The 24,046-nt window shown below is 32.9% G+C and overlaps 1 protein-coding gene across 5 annotated transcripts in view; it reads left to right on the top strand.

The window, feature by feature from the left end:
- Nucleotides 1–367: 367 nt before the first annotated feature.
- LOC136985712 (protein tramtrack, beta isoform-like) overlaps nt 368–24,046 on the top strand; it is a 139,529-nt gene continuing 115,850 nt past the window's right edge. For all 5 annotated transcript variants that reach the window (XR_010882374.1, XM_067283052.1, XM_067283053.1 and 2 more), the window contains exons 1-2: nt 368–567; nt 22,259–23,138. Coding sequence is in view for 4 of the 5 variants with exons in the window: in XM_067283052.1 (XP_067139153.1) it covers nt 22,308–23,138 (831 nt within the window). In the remaining variant the exon portion in view is untranslated. The remainder of the gene's footprint in view (nt 568–22,258; nt 23,139–24,046) is intronic.

Raw genomic sequence — 24,046 nt, 5'->3', positions numbered from 1 at the left:
AGAGGCCCTCTTAGTATCATAGGGCGGAAAGACAAAAAGTAAAAAAAAAAAAAACCTTCAAGAAAATGGAAGCACGAATATTTTTCTGCAAAGCAAATGCAAAAACTAAAGAAATCACAATTACTAGACATCCCCTTTTAATGTAAATTTTAAGAAATCGTCAAAAAAATATTTAATCTATCCCGATAAGTACTATACATACATGTTTCATTGAAAAATGTAGATATGTTTTAAATCATCCAGATCAATGTATTTGATAGTATTTATTTATAGAAAACATTAATATAATATTAAATAATAAATCAACATTTCTTTAAATTAATTAAATGTTTGGCTATTTTCTTTTCTCCTACTGGCGACTTGTAAAATGTGTTTGTTTCTCGTTCTGTCATTCAAACTTTATTTGAATTGATATATAATAGGTTTATATAGTGAGTAAACAATAATAACAGGAAATTCGAGGTAATACTTTGATTTTTAAGGTAAAATGCCATGTGAAATGATATTCAAGTAATGTTTGCTGGCAAGATGTAAGCGAATTCAACGTCAGATCTTATGATTTTTTATGTAAGTAAAAAAATTATAAAAAATTCTGATAAATTCAAGCCCAAAACATGAGATTTACAAATAGATGTGGTTAAAAAATTAAATAAGAAGCTACTTTTAAGCATAATTATGAAAAGTTCAAATGAATTTTATAAATAAAATGATACTTAATAATAATTTTTTTTTACATTCATTACACTACAATATAATGAATGCTACATAATATAATTTATACAATACATAAACACAATTGCAGTATTAAGTTTTCAATTAAAAGCAGTGTGGGATTGAAAATATTAATTAAAAATGTCATTATTAAAAGGAAAAAAATATATATAGATATGTAAAGATTGTTTTAAATTAAGGAATTTCATAGAATTTATATTGAAATTTGATTATGAAAGCATTACATTGCTTAAAACTACTCATTTAGCTTGATTAAACAATGTAGTAGTACTGTTTGGATATGTAATTTAGTCTGGTATTTACTGAGTATAAGAGTGAATTATTCTTTTATTTAGATCTTTACAGACCCTAGGAGGAGTAATCTATAATTATTATATAAATAAATAAACCAAAACATGGGGATGTCTATTATTCTTCAATTAAATAATTTATAACTGTTTTTTACAAACAAGTTTTTAAAAAATGGTTATTAGCAAACATTAATTAAAGTATATTTTTCAGGTTATTATTTAGACTTGTCATTATTCTAAGATAAACTTTAGTGTCATTAAAATAAGAACATTCCAAAAATTAATGAATCAAAATGTCAGATTCTAATTTACAAAAAGAACGAGTATAAAATGAATTAATAATTTTTAAACTTAACAGTTTTTGTAATCCAACTTTACAATACTTTCTCAGAAAAATAGATCTGAATATGGATTCAGACCTATTTTTCAGTACACCAGTATGTCATACCAGCAGATAGCATAAAAAGTATTGACAACTGGTGCATAGCTCATTAAATAGAAGTTGCTGTTACTGAACTATGTATCAGTTGCTCAGTAAAAACAATTCTATATGTTCAGTCACCATACATGTGTACCAGCAGTAACTTCTTTCAGAAAAAGAGCACACTCTTTATTTATTAATTTGCTAAACAAAATTATTATGTTACTTATACATGCTGAACAAGAACTATTTCTGAAGTCTTTTGATATGTTTAGACTATTGCTATATTTAATTACATCTAAATGTATAATTCTCTGAAGATAAAGAAGGATTTCAATGTTTTGAACTCCAAAATATTTTTAAATCATTACTTCTTAACTTCTTACATAATACATAATGACATACTAACTATTAACTAAAGAAGTATGACTTAAATAATATATAATCATTTTTATGGAAGTTTTTGATTTACCGTATTTACTCACATATAAGAGAAGTGTGACTTTAAAGATTAAAATGAAGAAAATTAGATTTATTAATACAATTCTAATTTTATTTCGTTTAGTCACAAATTAAAATATCAAATGCATGTAAATGCACACATTGTCTGCAAAAATTACTAGTGTTTTAAACTTCAAAGAAAATCTTGTAAAATCAACAACATAATTTGTTCATGAAAAGCTGGACAATCGGGAACCTTTTTTTGCCAATTCTTAACAATCGAATTCACTCTTTGTCGATTGCACTTATGAGTTTCTCCGAATTCTGATTTCCAAATAATCATCTGTTTTCACGTGGGAATGAATTAAAACTTATATTGGGTTTCTGTGTAATTTTGGAATTCAATTCAAAAGCTTTGCTTTTCCTATTGCTATTCATCTTTACTCCTGACAATACACAAGAATGATTCAAACAACCCAGAAAAAATACTTTTGTTTTTACACACCAGAAAGTGAGAATCCAGTGAGAAATGCAGATACGTGGTTTACAAAAATTATTGCAAAAACGAAAAGAATCCTTCGCTTGTGCGTATAGGATTACCTAGGTTTTTGAAGCAGTGAAAAATGAATAAAAACCGCATCTTATATGTGAGTAAATATGGTACTCTTCTAATAATTTCCAAAATTTTCTTGCAGAACAATTTAAAAATAAAGTTTTCAGAAGTTTAAAAATGCATTTGAAATAAAATTTATGCATAAGGTTTGAGCATTTATTCAAATATGGAATCTTTCAAAACTTGCAACTGTTTATTTAATATTTATATCTGATTTGTTTTATGTTATATCGATCATTATTAAAAGCTTTTATAACTTAACTTATTTTAAATGTATTCACTATACTGCATACTATATATAACTCATATATATTATATTATATGCATAAATTATTTTTATATGTTAAGTAAATGTTATATATACTGTACAGAACATACATCTCACATACACCTGATAATTTAAATTTAAAAAATTTGTTTATGTAAAATTTATTCAGTATTATTTTTACTTTTGTGTTAATTAAAAATTATTCAGCTAGCCTTGTATCCAAACTTTTAGATGTTACATTTTTAATTGTTTTATATGATGTTTTTATACATTACAAAAATTTTGAATTAGATTTGTATTTAAAATCTTAGTGTCAATTTAGTGAGATGGTGTCAGAACTGACATAACCTGGCATTTTCAAATGAACACAAACACTGACTGCTGAGGATAGTGGGAAAGAAAAACAAGAAAAATGCCAAATGACATGGACTTCCATGTTATGCTAAATTTATTTTTGAACTTACTTAATGAGAACAGCTTAATGAAAAATAAATACAGTATTTTGATAAGAGAGAAGGATAAAAATTTTTAAATTTCCATAGGAGTTAGGATTGATTTAGTTATTTATAAGATTACACTTTAACAATTAAAACAAATTATGTGATGTGATTACATAAATATTAGTGATGTAACGAATGTTCGGTTACTACCTGGTATTCGGCCTATTTGGCCGAATATCGAATATTTAAATCACTATTCCGTCGAATACCGAATATCTAAAAACAGGAGTAAGAAATAACAAAAACACAGTAAATTAATCATTTTTGGTAACTTTTATTAATGCTGAATATTAAACTATAATTATTAAAGTTAATAAGAAATAGGGTAGATGTACCAGTTTTGGCCAGTATAGTACCAGTTCTGGCCAGAAAACAAATTTAACTTAAAAATTATAATCACAAATGAAACCAAACTTTTATTGTTAACTGTGTGAACAGTTAACAATAAAAGTTTGTTTCATTGGATAGATTTGAATATGTGGTGATTATATTTTTAAGTTAAATTTGTTTTCTGGCCAGAACTGGTACACTGGCCAAAACTGGTACATCTACCCTAGCGTCTAACTCTAGTATTAAATTATTTCGTAATTAAATAATAATATAGCCTTTATATAGCCCTATATCTTATGGCATTGATGGCATGTAGGTTAGAATGTATCGGACATTAATGTTATTGTTTAGTTAATTATGTTATATTCGTATTCGCATATATGTTAATATTTTTTACGATATTTTAAAATGATTTACGAAACGTTTTATTGAAACTTATCATATTTAATGAAAGAATTATTTATCTATTTCTAGAAGATGAGTAACTAATACAGTATATAATTTATTTTATATATAAAGCAAAGAATGAGCATTTCTCATTATATGCAAAAGATAACATTTGAAATCATGTTAATTTTAAAAATATTGTCAAAAACAATAGCAACAAAATATCACAAAACTTCACAAATAGAAACCCCCCAATAATATATTTGAACTGTTCCACAATTGGAGAGAAACTAGACTATATGTAAGTTTTTATTTAGATGTTATAACTTACATCTAAATACCAACAACTGCCGAATCATATCGGGCTATTTACGGCTATTACATAAATTATAAACCAGTTTGGCCTTAGAGGTAGACATTAGGCTCCATCTCATATTAACTTTAATAATTATAATTTAATTAATTAATTTAAATAATTTAGACCTACTGGAAGAAAAAATCGTAGTGACAGTGGGCCAATAGAGAGCAGGGTGCGCGATCCTTGCCATAATGCGGTTTGAGTGCCAATTTTCGTACATGTGTTAATCAAGCCGAATAGTTTGGCCAAATATTCAGCCATTCGGCCACGCTCCTGGCCAAATATTCGGTATTCGGCTGAGGCTGAATATACTATTCGTTACATCACTAATAATATACTAGTATATTAAAATATTTATTAATGTACTAACTTAATCTTAATTTATTCAGGGTACATTCATCAACAAATAAATTCAAAATTCTCAATAAAAATAGAGCTCTTACAAGTCTCATGTTTTCTGGCATTATGGAGCACCAAAAACAAAAAAAAAAAACACTTGCAGTTTGCTGGCAGCAACTGGAAATTGCAGGAGATTTTGAACAGAGGTGTTGGCAGTGTGTTGAGATTTTGATTATGCTCATTCATACTTACTGTGCAGTGAATAATGCTAATTAAAATAAAAGTGGGTAATGTTTTTACTTACTTTTATTTTAATAAATAAAACAGTTATTGTTTTTGCATAATAGGACTGCTGTATCAGGATATATTTCATTGAAAAAATGACATTTTTGTTAATATAATATTTTTTTCATATTAACAGAACTTTTAAACTTTTTTACATTTAAATATTTCTAATAAACTTTTTTTTAAAATGTATGGAAATCTTTAAGTTAAGCCGTAAACAAAAGTTTTGGAGTTACATTTTATGTAATTTTGAAGCACTCCCAAATTTTGAGTACTTTAAAATTAGTGCACTTTTTCCAATTTTTTGGCACAAAAAAAGCTTATTAACGAGAAATATTCTATGAAAGTTTCTCAAAACAGCTGAAAACAACTTGGAAATTGTTAAAACTTGATTGAAAAAAAAATGAAGATGGGGAATGAAAGAAAAAGGACAAAAACTTTTGGGCTCAAAGGGTAAACCTATATGAATATCCTTGTTACCAAAATCCATGTGATCATTGCTAAAACTGTTAGCATTTATAGCCTTGATGACTTTATTGACAATACTTTTCCTTAAATTATTTAAATAAACCAGAAATTAATAAGTGCTTTTGCTTTTATTATTCAAAGCATTTTCAGATTAGATTTCACAAACACAACATTTTTTTCCTCCCCTAACTTTTAAACAACAAGGGAAATGTATATTTACTTTCATATTAAGATGAAAAGTTTGGCTTATTTAGATTTCATGATAGAAAGAATAGAATATGTTTATATATCATCAATAAAACTAAAAATACAGAGTTCCAAATTGTTCTTTTGGTTTATATATTTATGACATTTATATTACTACATGTCATATAATGACAAACATTTATAACAATTGAAGTTTTTAACTATAGATGTTTTGGATGCTGTATTTTCTATTTAATTTTTTCCTATTATGTAAATGATCATATAAAATTGATTTTCTTTTGCATGATTTTATGATTGCTTGACCAGAATATGTTTTTTACACACAAAATTAGAGTATTAAAATTTTATATTCTAATTAAATTGTAATAATTGAAATTTATATTTATAGACTTTTTAATTTATCAAACATTTTGTTTAATAAATTATTTATATAATAAATTATTGTAAGTATTCTAAAATGATTCAGAACAATACAGAACTAAACTATAATGTAACTTAAATTTTCTAATGTTTTTAATTTATTTCTAATCTATAATCATTTATCCAAAATTTAGCCCGATCATTTATGGCAGTTGTTGGTGATTAGTTTTTAATGATTAATGATTTTATTCCTTATTATATAAAATATGGTTTAAGTGAAATTATTTTCAGGAAGAAAATTTTCTTTTCATACTTTTTCTGTATTTTCTATTTTTAAATACCGTGCCCTGGTGTATTTCCCAGCCAAGTTTAGGTATCTCTTTAACTGCATCAGGAAGTCAATATATTCACAGACAGTTCTTTGTAATAAACATAATCATCACATTGCTAATCCTACAATTCCTTTTATGAAATCTTTATCTTTACATGTAGCCCATGTCTTTAGAACTTGTAGCTTTATTTTACCAATTGTTTCTCAGCTTGCTTTACATAGGTTGTTTGTAATGACAGGGACAATCTTGCCTTACATGAAAAATTGGGAGTTTATGCAATTCCATTGTGGCATTTGTTATAAGGAGCTACAACAATGTACATTGGGGCCACTTCTAGAATGTTGCAAATTTGTGTTGCAGAGCATTAAGATGACATTTCAAATAATAGACCTACAATTAATAAATGAATTAATTTCCCAACTTATGGAAGTATGCAACAAAAATTTTATTGTTATTTTCTACAAATTATTAAAAATGTGGTAAAAAAATTAAGTAAAAACAAGAAATTGGCTAACATACTCACATCAAAACTAATTTAAAGCTATACCACTCACCAAACCATCACCAGTTCATGTCACGAAAAAAGAAAAATTCTTACTAACATTTTCATTTATGTGAAATAGACATCTTCAGGTCTCAATGATATTGAACAAACGACTAGTAAAATAGAATGTTTTTTCAAAAGTTCGGATTGATTACATAATTTGAATATGTTGTGTCAAAATTTATGTAATGTTTGGGATATAATTTCAAAATATGTAAAATATTTAAACTGTATCTGAATAAATAATCAATTAATTTCATGTAAATTACTATGATGCAAATTTCCTGTTATTTAAATTATCCTTAATGCGAGTTTCTGTCAGTGGAATCTAGTTCAAAAATGGCACGCCATGCTGTGGATAGCGTGTCTATTTCCTTGAGGTTAACAGCGACTCCCTATTTAATCACCTGATGAGTGGTATATTTACAATTATCCAATTTTTGAGATATATTGATTTAAAGCTAGCAGTGACTAATAATCAACCAAATACAGTTTAATCCTATTATAATGTCATCAGATGTAACAACAACCTTAATATAATGTCAAATTTTATTGGTCCCACGATTTTACTATACTAGATAATGTTAAAAAAACCCACTTGTAACAACATAAAACCCTGTTTTAATGTCGTATTTGAAGCACTCCCAAATTTACAAAATTAGATTACAAATTTTATTTAACAAAAAAAAATACTGTGTGTTCAGTTGTAGGGTCAGAATCCATTTCCTAAAACAACTGTGAGTGGTACTCTCACCACCTGACTTCAGTTGGGTCAGATTCGCCACACTTTTAAATGATGTGATGATCAGTTATTATGTACTGTACTCGTTTTTAAAGTACTTTATGCTAAACTGTTAAATATTCTGTTATTTTTAATATAACATATTACTATGAAACAGCCTTTGTGGATTAATATCATTTTAATATTTAAATTTATCAAAGTGTCTGTTTTCTAAGAAATTTTTTTAGATACTAATTAATTAAAAAGTATTTTTCTTACTTCTCATTTTATCAATAGTAAACTTCAAGGACATAGTCACTGGAGTCAAAAGAATTTTACTAACTCTGACTGTCCAGAAACATCTGACTCTGGTGACTCCAACTCCACAACACTATTTTGAACAATAGCAAGTTGAGTGAATAATGTCCAGCAGATGAATTTCCTATAAAGCTGTGTTTAAGCAGAGTGTTAATAACACTACTATGTTGAATAACATGTATGTAGATATTTCAGTGTGATACTCTGTATCTATAAATTTCATGTTTTTGTCTACCAACTTGAAGTCTCATTGTTAAAACATTGATTGTACAGTGATTTTGTTTTGGATTGCAGATCCTGGGTACATGAAAATGGAGTCATAGAAGATTACATTTCTGACTCCATTGAGCAGTTTGGACATTGTGAGGCACTGTAAACATGAAAATGAAACATTTTTCAAAAAATTTCTTACTGTTTAAATGCATTAACTTTTTGTAGCTGATTTTTGATATAGGACACATGTTACATTTGCCAGCTAACTTTTTTTGGGTTTTGATGTTTGAAAAATCAGGTGTGCATTAGATTCAATGGTGAATTAGAATAAAAACATAATACAGTGGAACCTAGCTTAACGAGCACCTTGCACAACAAGTATTTCACATAACAAGCAAAAAAAAAAGGTAAAAATTTACCTCACTTAACGAGCAATGTTTTGCATAACAAGTGATGAGGAGACGGGAAATCCTGAATTGTGCGCATGCGGCATGCTTCATCAGTCTGTGTTCAGTACTCGTTCCGCTAGCATCTTAGTGTTGCTTGTGATCACATATTTTTCCAAATTTGTGTTCACACATATTACTTATAAACATCAACAAAAATAGTCTGTTATATAATTGTGAAATCGGGGGGTGCCGAATAAGTCGGAACCCCTCTCGATTATCACCAATGTGTGAGATCCCGGGGAGGTAAGAGTTTGTCATACCTCTTTTTCCGGTGTCTCACTTGTCAAGGATGGCTGTTACGTTGTCGGCGCGTTACGCGTTACGCAAGTGGATGAGGAGGAAGGATGGGGTCGACGATAAGGCGAAGCCGACAGTCAAGAAAGACACCATTTTATAACAAAACAAGATTTATTAAAATCGAAACGAACAAAACTATACGTCTACTCTCATATACACAAAAAGGGGCTGGAGAGAGAGAGAGTTTACAAATATTGCTCATACCTCTTAACGAGTCCGTAATAGACAGAGTCCGCGTGAAAGTCCCGGTAGGTTGATATTCACTCAGAAGTGACGATAAAGTTTGGCTGATGGAGAGTCAGTTAATGGGGGCCGATGGCACGTAGAGCTTTAGAATTCGTAGACAGGGCAATGGCACTTAAAGAACTTAGAAACTTTTTGAGAGTCCGGCGGATGGCGTAGTGCACGTCGTAAAAGCGAGACGAAGGAGCCCTTTAGGGGGGAAGGAAGCGTCTTTTATAAGTTTTGGATGGGAAAACTTGTCACGTGATCGAAAACGAATAACTATTAGGGCCATAGGTGTTCCCGGGATATTAAATAAACGACTAGTTCGGACGCTAACTATAAACCATCGTGCAAGATGATCTACCTGCTCCGAAGGAATAACGGCTTGTTGACAGTTAGGGGACAATCGTTGCCATTCGAGGGTCAACAATTTCCCGGGTATGGAATGTTGTTGATTAAGTCGTTTATAACTGGAGTGAAATAATTTAGAAATTCTAGGTTCTTAACTTCCAGATTTCACATAATAAACATGCCAAACAATATGCCAAATTCTTGGGTCATTAAATTTAATGACTGATTCCAAATTAAATTTAGAAATGTCTGAATAAAAAATTATCTACTTATAATTATTAAGTTTAATACAAGATGGAAACATCCATGACTACCTCTAGTCAAATTAATTAATTTCTAATATTTAATTATGGCCTTTACATAACCCAAGAATTTGAGATATTGTTTGAAGTGTTTATCAAACATATTTGAGAATTTATGAGAATTTGATTTGCTGTGATTTTTTTAAAATCACAGCAAATCAAATTCTCATTCCAAGATAGTTCATTCTGCATTAGAAGAAAAGATGATGATTCATGCTCCTTAACAGTGTATATTGTACATTTTTTTTTTTTGAATAAACTTCTTCTAATATAGCCTTAATCCTTCCAGTTAATTTCTTTCACGTTTGTTCTAACGTTTTCGGCCCACCCTGGGTCATCTTCAGGAATATAATGAATGAACGTGTAGAATTAGAACGTATACATCGAATGCCTTCCGATTCAAATTACTGTGAAACGGTTAAATTTGTTGAAGGAACATTCTCTCGTGCTATGACGATAAGGCACGTGAGAAAATCTCGGCGAAAATTTACTACATAATCGTTAAACTGAATGCTTTACGACTCAAATATCTTGTGATTTCCCTTCATAGCAGTATTTCCACGCTTGTGAAATGCTAGCCGCATCTTTATAGTTAACGCATGTGTTTTTCAATCCAGCCTTGTAAATTTCTAGTGTTTCCATTATTCTAAGCTGGTCTGTGCGGTGGGTGAGTCTTATGATACGAGCATTTCCTAGATCCGCAGTGATACCCGGTTCCGTAGTTGCCTGCGCAAGGGCGGTGGTATATTTGCATTTCTCTATGTCGTACCGGTGTTCCTTCAACTGTTGTTGCAGGGAGCGTTTGGTAGAGCCTACATAGACCATGTTATTATTAAATCTGCTGTCTCACATAGGGATCTCATACACTCCTGGAGCGTGATTTAAGTCTATTGGTTCCTTTCCATTGCGGAGTAGGTCATATACCGATGGTGGCCTACAATATGCCATCTTGGTTTTTGTGATGTTTGAAATTTGTCTATATATTCCATCAAGGTGGCTGTTATAAGTTACAACTTTCCTCCTTATGTTGTTATCCTCCAGCCCCACCACTTCTGCGTGCCTGTTGTTTTTGTTCCCCTGCGCGCACGTGCGTGCGATGTTATATATTAGGTTCTTGCTGTGCCCATGCATAGTTGCCATTTGTTGTATGTGTCTGAGTTCCGTTAAGGTATCCTCATACTTCGAATTGTGCGTGAATGCATGTTTTGTTAAGGCTCGGAAGGCCGCGGATCTAGGAAATGCTCGTATCATAAGACTCACCCACCGCACAGACCAGCTTAGAATAATGGAAACACTAGAAATTTACAAGGCTGGATTGAAAAACACATGCGTTAACTATAAAGATGCGGCTAGCATTTCACAAGCGTGGAAATACTGCTATGAAGGGAAATCACAAGATATTTGAGTCGTAAAGCATTCAGTTTAACGATTATGTAGTAAATTTTCGCCGAGATTTTCTCACGTGCCTTATCGTCATAGCACGAGAGAATGTTCCTTCAACAAATTTAACCGTTTCACAGTAATTTGAATCGGAAGGCATTCGATGTATACGTTCTAATTCTACATGTTCATTCATTATATTCCTGAAGATGGCCCAGGGTGGGCCGAAAACGTTAGAACAAACGTGAAAGAAATTAACTGGAAGGATTAAGGCTATATTAGAAGAAGTACATTCATCCAGTACGTTTGATTGATGTGAGTTGGAATTTTGAATAAACATTATACATAAAACATTTGAGCATTTTTTTTGGCATGGAATGCATTATCATATTTTACATTAATTTCTATTGGAAAAAATTATTTTGCTTTATGAGTGTTTCACATTACGAGTAAGACTCTGGAATGAATTATGCTCATTAAGTGAGGTTTCACTGTAATAATAATAATAATTATGAGACTAGTACACAATGCTCATCTGGAAACCTTTTAAGAAGAGGAAAAGAGAGGAGAAGAGGAACTACTTGTGCTTAAAGTGCATCTAATGCAGTAAAGAGGTGGAAACAGATACCTTCTTTCCTGTGGGTTAAGGGACGAGGTATTTTTTACTCCAATGTAAATTGTGTAGAAATAAAAAAATAATAACAACAACTCCCCCGTGGTCACCTCCTGGTCATGGTGGGAGAGCCCAGTAATTTACTGATTCATAGAGCAATGCAGGTTGGAGCACAAGCTCCTGGTAGGGACACCCATGCTAGTAAGGTCTATGGGGAGAAATGAAGCTAAGAGTGACCACACCCACATTCTGTGGAGATATTTATCATGGTAGTAACCAGAACAAAGTGTGATACTGGCTTGGACGTCACCCAGGTTAACAAGGTCCGTGTTCATGGGTTAGGCAGAGGCTGGTATGCCTGGTACACTTCCAGGCTTTCTGATGAAAGAGAAATTTTTACGAATGTAAACGAAGTATGTTTTCCAACAGATCTTTTAAAAAAAGGTTGTTCGTGTAAACAATCGTCCTTCATAAATTGTGCAAGATGTCAAAATAGTTTTTGTTTTCAATGTTTTTATGATAATTATCATTCTGGTGCTTGTATATAAAATAAAAAATTGACAAATAAAGACAATATTTTAAAATTTTTATATAAATAAAACCCTATCCAAAAATTTGTTATAGTGGTAATTAAAGTTTTAATTTACCTCCATTAAAAATGCATTTGAAATTATTCAACTTTTTTAAAAATAAAATATTATCTTTAATTCACATTTTAATTAGCTGTAACAGTCATTTCATAAATAAAATAAAATTATTTATGATTTAATTGATAATATTTTTAGGTCATTAACTTTATTTAAAAGTTTTTTTTTTAACTGTTTTAAAAATTATAAGTTAGCCAAAGATAGGATCGGACCTAGATCGCTCGCGTGGCAAGCGAGTTTGCTACAGACTCAGCCATTTCGCTGTGCTGCCATAGTGTAAAATCGACCAGTATATGAACTGCGCTTAAAACTTTAGAGCCCTTTTTTTCGGAATCTTCTGGTTAGTGCACCTTACAATTCTTCTGAGTGGACACCCTTGAGGTATACTACTAACCTACAAAGTCTCATCCCAAACTGAATTTCTGACACCATAAGGTCCCCTTGTAAGACATGATGAAGTGTTATAAACAATTCTCTTCTGGATCTTATAATATGAACCAGCAAAGTAATTTAGCCATAACCCAGGACAGAAAAGCTTTTTATTTAGTCTCTCATGTGAAAAACTTGATAAAATTGTGATATAAATATTTTTTAAACAAATAAAAAAAAATCTATTTCTAATTGTTTTATTAGTTTTATTTGTTTTTATGACTCAATATACAACTCATAAAACTGGATGCAAATGTGAACAAACACATCTAAAAGAGATTACAGAAAGATCATATTTTGAATTTGCTGAATGACTTTGAATGTTCTAATTACATTCTCCTTTCAAATGTATTTAAAACCTGAGACTGACCAAATAACAGTCAAAAACATTAGCTTAGTTATTTAAATATTCTTTGCTGCTGGATATTCTGATTTTTTTTACATGTGTTTGTTCATATTTTTGATTTTCTAAGAATGTTTGGTCCAGACTGCATTTTCCTACCTTCAGGTCCAATTTATCAAAAAACTTATAGTAAACTTTTTTTCTGTTGATTTATATCTTATAATTCTTTTAGTTTATTTCAATTTATTATTTATATCTCTTATTTAATTTAACAATTTGCAATATATTATCATTTATAATTGGTTTAACTGTTTCTGAAAATTGACAAACTACTGGTATCAAATAATTGCGAAATAGACATACTTTAATTGTAAAATGAAAAATTTCAATTAATAATAATAATAATAATAATAATAATAATAACTCTCCCGTGGTCACCACCTGGTCGTGGTGGGAGAGCCCAGTAATTTTACTGATCCATAGGGCAATGCAGGCTGGAGCATAAGCTCCTGGTAGGGACACCCATGCCAGTAAGGTCTATGGGGAGAAATGAAGCTAAGAGTGACCACGCCCACATTCTGTGGAGATATTCATCATGGTAATAACTAGATCAAAGTGTGATACCGGCTCGGACGTCGCCCGGGTTAACAAGGTCCGCGTTCGTGGGTTAGGCAGAGGCTCACGTTCGAAAAATAGGTCACAGTCTCCCTTGGTTACCGGTGGCGAAAGCAGCACCGGCCCAAGCATGGCTACTGCAATGCCCTCAACAGATGTGAGGAACCAACCCAGCCTTGGTGTTTCTGTGGCAATGCATCCACAGACCACAAAGGCTGGAAAACCACGCCAACGGATGAAATGGACAGTAGAAATGAACGAGTTTATCATCCGTACTTATTACACCATCACAAAACTTGAAACAAACATGACAGCGTACAGACAACAACTACACCATAGATTCACACAACAGTATCCTCATCTCACTGTCACCGAACAAAGGGTTGTTGATCAAAAAAGAACAATTATACACAACAACCTTATTCCACAAACAACACTTGAACTTATCAAACAACAGGTTGCTGATCAAATACATCAACAGACAGAAACATCTAACATTAATGAAGATCATGTAACCTGTCAGGATAATCCAGCAACAAGCATTGATAATAACACACATACAACAATTACCACTAATGATACTACAGACACTTCTTCATCCATCACTGATAACATAGACATGAATTTAGTTAATACGCTCTCACTTATATTTCAGGAAACACTCACTAAATATACAGGTACAGATCCCACACAACGACCACGAATACCAAAAATCAACACGTCAAAGGAAGTAGGAAAAACACTAAATTATGTAAACACTCACTTACTACCACACTACATTCATTCAATTTCTACACTCGCAGACATTCATACATTAGTTTATGCTGGGGCAGTCACAGTAGTGACACACCATGGACTGAAAATACAGTCACAGACAAATACACAGAAAACACAATACTATCACAAGCCTGCCTGGCAGAGAAGAATAGAAACACAAATAAATGACATTAGACAGCAATTAGGCAGGCTAACACAATACACTAAAAACAACATAACACCCAAATTAAGGAAACAGCTCAAAAACATTTTCAAGAAAATAAAAACACACACAAAACATGAACATCACAACACACGCATTACAGAATACATTGATACACTAAAACAAAAACTTGCTGCCAAAGCACATAGACTCAAACGATACAAAACATGTACACTACGAAAACAACAAAATAAATTATTTACAAACAATGAAAAACTCTTTTACAGACAAATTAATAACAAAGCAAACACTGATACACAGCACAGTGGCACACCAACAGAAGAAGAACTCACAACATATTGGTCTTCTCTTTGGTCCAGTGCTGTCACGCACAATGCTGATGCAGGCTGGATCGAGGAGGAGAACAGAAACTTGCACAACATACCAACTATGCCCTGTGTTGAAATAAACATACATGATTTCCAATACACTGTTAACAGAACACACAACTGGAAGACACCTGGTGTAGACAACATTCACAATTTCTGGTACAAAAAGTTTACATCACTGCACCAGGAACTAGCTAAACATCTAACACACATCATCATCAATCCACAAGACATGCCAAATTTTCTTACTCAGGGCATCACCTACATGAAACCTAAAAACAACAATACCACAGACCCCACACAATACAGACCAATTACATGTCTTCCAACACTCTACAAATTATTGACATCCTGTATTGCAAACAAAATATACAAACATGTTGAAGAACACGACATTCTAACAGAACAACAAAAAGGTTGTCGTAGAAACCACAGGGGATGCAAAGAACAGTTACTCATAGATTCAGTCATTCTACGGCAAGCACACAGACAACACAGAAACATACACATGGCATATATAGACTACAGAAAAGCATTCGACAGTGTTCCACACAGTTGGCTGCTACATATCCTACACATGTACAAAATACATCCATCACTCATTGCATTCTTTCAAAACACTATGCAGCACTGGAGAACAACACTACATCTCAGGGCCCATAACACTTCCATACAAACAAACCAAATTTTTATTAGGCGAGGAATTTTTCAAGGAGATTCCTTGAGTCCTCTCTGGTTCTGCTTAGCCCTGAACCCATTATCCAACATGTTAAACAACACGCAATATGGTTACAATATCAGACATGAAAAAACAACACAGTTTACACTGTCACATCTCATGTACATGGATGACATAAAACTTTATGCATCCACACAAAAACAACTTCATCAACTCCTACAAATCACACATTCATACACCAAGGACATACAAATGGAATTTGGCCTAGATAAATGCAAAACACTTCACATAGAAAAAGGAATCCTGAAGAAAGAAGATTTTGCACTTGGAAATGGAGACGTTATTGAATCCATGGAAGAGGGCGAGTTCTACAAGTATTTAGGATTCCAACAGGCCAAACTAACAGAACATACACAAATAAAGCAAAGATTAATTAAAGAATACCAAAGTAGGTTAAATGCTATTCTCAGAACACAGTTAAATGCAAAACACACAGTCAAAGCAATAAACACATATGTCATTCCAGTACTTACATATTCTTTTGGAGTTATACATTGGACTCACACAGATCTCGAGCAACTTCAAAGGAAAACAAGAACTACACTTACTAAGCATAAACAACATCATCTTAAATCCGCCACAGAAAGATTAACCCTTCCACGTAAAGATGGCGGACGTGGCCTGATTGACATAGTTAACCTTCACTACAAACAAATACAGTCACTGCGAGAGTTTTTCTACAAAAAACAAGAAACATCACAATTACATAAAGCAGTAACTCTAGCAGACTCAAATAACACACCAGTAAACTTACATTCACATCATATGGACACAACGCAACATATAAAAAGCACAGACACCATTAAGCAATCGTGGGCTCGAAAGGCACTCCATGGCAGGCATCCTTATGATCTGGCCCAGGATTTTGTTGACAAAACTGCGTCAAACAGCTGGTTAGCACGGGGATGCCTCTTTGGGGAGACGGAAGGATTCATGATTGCCATACAGGATCAGGTCATAAATACTAAAAACTACAGAAAACACATACTCAAAGATACAACACTCACAAATGACACATGCAGAAAATGTCACATCATGCCAGAAACTATACAACACATTACTTCTGGTTGCAAGCTCTTGGCACAGACAGATTATTTACACAGACATAACCAAGTAGCAAATATAATACACCAAGAGCTTGCAAGGAAACACAAATTAGTAGACATCCACGAACCATACTACAAATACATTCCACAGACAGTTTTGGAAAACAACACGCACAAAATGTACTACGACAGAGCCATAATCACAGATAAAACAATTTACCACAACAGACCAGACATCACACTCATTGACAAACACAATAAAATCACATACATTATAGACATAGCCATTCCAAACACTCACAATATACAAAACGCATGCACTGAAAAAATTAGCAAGTACACAGAACTCGCCCAGGAAATAAGGCATCTGTGGAGGATGGATAGGGTGCTTATTGTACCTGTTGTTCTTTCCTCTACAGGTGTCATACCACACACACTACACAAAAGCCTGGGCACATTAGAATTGAATAGAAACACATACATCACACTACAGAAGGCCACTATATTGAATACATGTCATATTGTGAGAAAATTCCTGAATACAGACACACACACTGATACACTTCTTTAATTTCTGTTTTGGTTACTATGCCTTGACTTTGGTCCGGCATAGTACACAGCCACCGGTGTTAACCGAGTATATCTCACTTAACCCAACATAATAATAATAATAATAACTCTCTCGTGGTCACCACCTGGTCATGGTGGGAGAGCCCAGTAATTTTACTGATCCATAGGGCAATGCAAACTGGAGCACAAGCTCCTGGTAGGGACACCCATGCCAGTAAGGTCTATGGGGAGAAATGAAGCTAAGAGTGACCACACCCACATTCTGTGGAGATATTTATTATGGTGATAACTAGATCAAAGTGTGATACCGGCTCGGACGTCGCCCAAGTTAACAAGGTCCGCGTTCGTGGGTTAGGCAGAGGCTAACGTTCGAAAAATAGGCCACAGTCTCCCTTTGTTACTGGTGGCGAAAGCAGCACCGGCCCAAACATGGCTACTGCAATGCCCTACACAGATGTGAGGAACCAACCCAGCCTTGGTGTTTCTGTGGCAATGCATCCACAGACCACAAAGGCTGGAAAACCACGCCAACGGATGAAATGGACAGTAGAAATGAACGAGTTTATCATCCGTACTTATTACACGATCACAAAACTTGAAACAAACATGACAGCGTACAGACAACAACTACACCATAAATTCACACAACAATATCCTCACCTCACTGTCACTGAACAAAGGGTTGTTGATCAAAAAAGAACAATTATACACAACAATTTTATTCCACAAACAACACTTGAACTTATCAAACAACATGTTGCTGATCAAATACATCAACAGACAGAAACATCTAACATTAATGAAGATCACGTAACCTGTCAGGATAATCCAGCAACAAGCATTGATAATAACACACACACAACAATTACCACTAATGATACTACAGACACTTCCTCGTCCATCACTGATAACATAGACATGGATTTAGTTAATACACTCTCACTTATATTTCAGGAAACACTCATTAAATATACGGGCACAGATCCCACACAACGAACACGAATACCAAAAATCAACACGTCAAAGGAAGTAGGAAAAACACTAAATTATGTAAACACTCACTTAATACCACACTACATTCATTCAATTTCTACCTCTCAGACATTCATACATTAGTTTATGCTGGGGCAGTCACAGTAGTGACACACCATGGACTTAAAATACAATCGCAGACAGATACACACAAAATACAGTTCTATCACAAGCTTGCCTGGCAGAGAAGAATAGAAACACAAATAAATGACATTAGACAGCAATTAGGATGGCTGACAAAATACACTAAAAACAACATAATACCCAAATTTAAGAAACAATTCAAAAACATTTTCAAGAAAATCAAAACACACACAAAACACAAACATCACAACACACACATTACAGAATGCATTGACACACTAAAACAAAAACTTGAAGCCAAAGCACATAGACTCAAACGATACAAAACATGTTCACTACGAAAACAACAAAATAAATTATTTACAAACAATGAAAAACTCTTTTACTGATAAATCAGTACCAAAACAAACACTGATATACAGCACAGTAGCACACCAACAGAAGAAGAACTCACAACTTATTGGTATTCTCTTTGGTCCAATACTTTTACACACAATGCTGATGCTGGCTGGATTGAGGAGGAGAACAAAAACTTGCATAACATACCAACTATGCCCTGTGCTGAAATAAATTTACACGACATCCACTACTCTGTTAACAGAACACACAACTGGAAGACACCTGGTGTAGACAACATTCACAATGTCCGTTACAAAAAATTTACATCACTGCACCAGGAACTAGCTAAACATCTAACACATCATCATCAATCCACAAGACATGCCAAAATTTCTTACTCGGCATCACCTACATGAAACCTAAAAACAATAATACCACAGACCAATTACATGTCTTCCAACACTCTACAAATTATTGACATTCTGTATCGCAAACAAAATATACAAACATGTTGAGGAACATGACATTCTCACGGAACAACAAAAAGGTTGCCGTAGAAAGCACAGGGGATGCAAAGAACAGTTACTCATAGGTTCAGTCATTCTATGGCAAGCACACAAACAACACAGAAACATACACATGGCATATACAGACTACAGAAAAGCATTCGACAGCATTCCACACAGTTGGCTGCTACATATTCTACACATGTACAAAATACATCCATCACTCATTGCATTCTTTCAAAACACTATGCAGCACTGGAGAACAACACTACATCTCAGGGTTAGTAACACTTCCATACAAACAAACCAAATTTTTATTAGGCGAGGAATTTTTCAAGGAGATTCCTTGAGTCGTCTCTGGTTCTGCTTAGCCCTGAACCCATTATCCAACATGTTAAACAACATGCAATATGGTTACAATATCAGACATGAAAAAACAACACAGTTTATACTGTCACGTCTCATGTCCATGAACGACATAAAACTTTATGCATCCACACAAAAACAACTTCATCAACTCCTACAAATCACACATTCATACATCAAGGACATACAAATGGAGTTTGGCCTAGACAAATGCAAAACAGTTCACATAGAAAAAGGAATCCTGAAGAAAGAAGATATTTGCGCTTGGAAATGGAGACGTTATTGAATCCATGAAAAAGGGCAAGTTCTACAAGTATTTAGGATTCCAACAGGCCAAACTAACGGAACATACACAAATAAAGCAAAGATTAATTAAAGAATACCAAAGTAGGTTAAATGCTATTCTCAGAACACAGTTAAATGCAAAACACACAGTTAAAGCAATAAACACATATGTCATCCCAGTACTCACATATTCTTTTGAGTTATACATTGGACTCACACAGATCTCGAGCAAATCCAAAGGAAAACAAGAACAACACTTACTAAGCATAAACAACATCATCTTAAATCTGCCACAGAAAGATTAACCCTTCCACGTAAAGATGGTGGACGTGGCCTGATTGACATAGTTAACCTTCACTACAAACAAATACAGTCACTGTGAGAGTTTTTCCACAGAAAACAAGAAACATCACAGTTACATAAAGCAGTAACTCCAGCAGATTCAAATAACACGCCATTAAACTTACACTCATGTCATACGGACACAACACAACGTATAAAAAGCATAGACACCATTAAGCAATTGTGGGCTCAAAAGGCACTCCATGGCAGGCATCCTTATGACCTGGCCCAGGATTTTGTTGACAAAACTGCATCAAACAGCTGGTTAGCTCGTGGATGCTTCTTTGGGGAGATGTAAGGATTCATGATTGCCATACAGGATCAGGTCATAAATACTAAAAACTACAGAAAACACATACTCAAAGATACAACACTCACAAATGACACATGCAGAAAATGTCACATCATGCCAGAAACTATACAACACATCACTTCTGGTTGCAAACTCTTGGCACAGACAGATTATTTACAAAGACCGACAACTGCCGAATTATCAGGCTAGCAAATGGCTATAGTAATATTAATAATTTAAGTTAATTTGGTACTAGAGTTAGGCGTTAGGCGCCATCTCTTGCTAAATTTAATAATTAGAATTTAGCAAGAGATGGCGCCTAACGCCTAACTCTAGTACCAAATTAACTTAAATTATTAATATTACTATAGCTATTTGCTAGCCCGATAATTCGGCAGTTGTTGGTCTTTATATATAACGGTTAGTTGTTGTTTATTTATATATATACGCCTTGCCGGGGTTTGCGATGGCTGGTTGAGTGCCTTTGGGAGGATGTGGGCAATTAATGTGTCCCCAGCTGGCATTGTAATGACCGTCGATGGTCGTATGGTAATCTTATATCAACTGGAAGGGGAGATCGGACTGAAGGTCTGGGTAGCGTAACTGGTAACGTGTCTGCACGGATAGCAGAAGTTGCGGGTTCGAGTCTTGCTTCGGGCCGATTCTTTTCTTCCAGTTAGGCCTAAATTTATTTAAATTATTTAATTAAAATTCTAATTATTAAATTTAGTAAGAGATGGCGCCTAACGCCTAACTCTAGTATCAAATTAACTTAAATTATTAATATTACTATAGCCATTTGCTAGCCCGATAATTCGGCAGTTGTTGGTCTTTATATATAACGGGTTAGTTGTTTATTTATACAGATTATTTACATAGACATAATTAAGTAGCAAATATAATACATCAAGAGCTTGCAAAGAAACACAAATTAGTAGACATCCATGAACCATACTACAAATACATTCCACAGACAGTATTGGAAAACAACACGCACAAAATGTACTACGACAGAGCCATAATCACGGATAAAACAATTTACCACAACAGACCAGACATCACACTCATTGACAAACACAATAAAATCACATACATTATAGACATATCCATTCCAAACACTCACAATGTACAAAACATATGCACTGAAAAAGTCAGCAAGTACACAGAACTCACCCAGGAAATAAGGCATCTGTGGAGGATGGATAGGGTGCTTATTGTACCTGTTGTTCTCTCCTGTACAGGTGTGATACCACACACGCTACACAAAAGCCTGGGCACATTACAATTGAATAAAAACACATACATCACACTACAGAAGGTTACTATATTGAATACATGTCATATTGTGAGGAAATTCCTGAATACAGACACACACACTGATATACTACTTTAATTTTTGTTTTGGTTACTATGCCTTGACTATGGTCCGGCATAGTACACAGCCACCGGTGTTATCCGAGTATGTCTCACTTAACCCATAATAATAATATATATATATTTAATTAAATATACAATATATTAAAATTCTTAAAAATAAGTTTATATAAATCAGATATTTTATATATTTTCAGGTTAATAATGTTTTAAAATAAGTCAATCATTTAATGACGAACAATAAAAATGGGGACACAACAGTTTTGTCTGAAATGGAACAATCATCAAGTGAATATGGTGACGGTTTTCGACCAGTTACTTTCTAGTGAAGCTTTAGTAGATGTAACTTTAGCATGTGAAGGTTTGAGCCTGAAAGCTCATAAAATAATACTTTCTGCTTGTAGTCCATTTTTTCAAAGTTTGTTTTTAGAAAATCCTTGTAAACATCCCATTGTTATTTTAAAAGATATGAAATATGCAGAACTGAAAGCTATAGTGGAATTTATTTATAGAGGTGAAGTTAATGTTTCTCATGATCAGTTATCTGCACTTCTTAAAACTGCAGAAATGCTAAACATTAGAGGATTAGCAGAAGTTGCAAGTGACAGCAAGAACAAAGATTTAGAAAAAGACTTACAAAAAGAAGTTGTGCAACAACAGCCAGTCAATACAACAATTTCTTCTGTTCCTGTGGACCAAGTACCTAGTAGGCCAACATTAACTTCAGCAACTAAAAGAAAAAGAAATAGGATAAGAAGAAGATCTTCAAGTGATTCAAATTCCAGTGATGAAGATGTGCCATCTAAAATTAAAGAACCAGAATCTCCTGAAATAATTGAAGAAATATTACCTGAATCAGTTAATGACAGTCATAAACAGCTATCAGTGTCTACAAATTCACAATATCCAGTTTCTTCATGTCAGTCTCAAGACACAGTATCACAACAAAAAACTCAATCATCATCTGTTCTTTCACAACATAATACATATATTAATGTTGATGAACCTTGTTTAGGTAATGATAGGAATTATGTTGATTCTTCAAATTTATTGGAACAACTTATGACAACTGAACCTGTAAGTTGATATTTATTTTTTTAATGTTTTTTTTAATTGTTAAAATATTTTAAAATCAAATTTTATATACTCATATATAACATCAAATATAAGACATGGAAAAAATATACTGTTTTTCAGCATTAAATTTATTTACTTGATGCATTGAATATCTGCATGTACTTTTGATATTTCAAAATGTCATCCTCAGGTGAACAAAGAATATACAAAATATGAACAGTGTTTTTTAAAAAATTTTTACATTTATCAAACTTAAAAATGCATTCTAAACCTAAATATGTAGTAAACCCTACAATTTGAATGTGTACAAGAAAGTTTCGAATGGGCTGCACTTTGAAAAAATTGTAGACCTATAAATTTCCACTGCCATCCCTCCGTCCTTAATCTTGAGAACGGTGTTAGGTCGATGAAAGTCAAGATCAGATATGGAAGACTTAGGAGCAGGAAGCCCTGATTAACTATATATGAACTTTCAGTCTATACTGGAAGTCACATGAATTCATTTCAAAAATTTTTCCCTGAATGGAGTTATATAGATGACTGGCATGAGACTTGTTATTAGGAAAAGCATGATGTACAGTACAGGGGCAAGACAATTAATTTAAGATGGAGAACGTATATTTCAAATGAAATAAATTAAGAACATGATTAAAAATTGCATCCCGGCATTGTGAGAATGTCACAATAAATAATTGTTTATTTAGATTTAAATTTAAAATTTTTTAAACAAATATGGAGTAGGTGAACAAAGAATATATTTACAACATATATTCTTTGTTCACCTGAGCATGATATTTTGAAATGTTGAAAATACTTCCACATATTCAATTTGTCAAGTAGATAAATTTACCACTGAAAGATGGGATATTTCTTCCATATTTTATAATAAATTTAATATTAACAATTAA

The sequence above is a fragment of the Centruroides vittatus genome, unplaced genomic scaffold, assembly GCF_030686945.1.
Source record: "Centruroides vittatus isolate TY-2023 unplaced genomic scaffold, ASM3068694v2 contig_975, whole genome shotgun sequence".
Taxonomy (NCBI): domain Eukaryota; kingdom Metazoa; phylum Arthropoda; class Arachnida; order Scorpiones; family Buthidae; genus Centruroides; species Centruroides vittatus.
The sequence above is the reverse complement of the archived record's forward strand: the minus strand, read 5'-3'. Positions and strand labels throughout refer to the sequence as shown.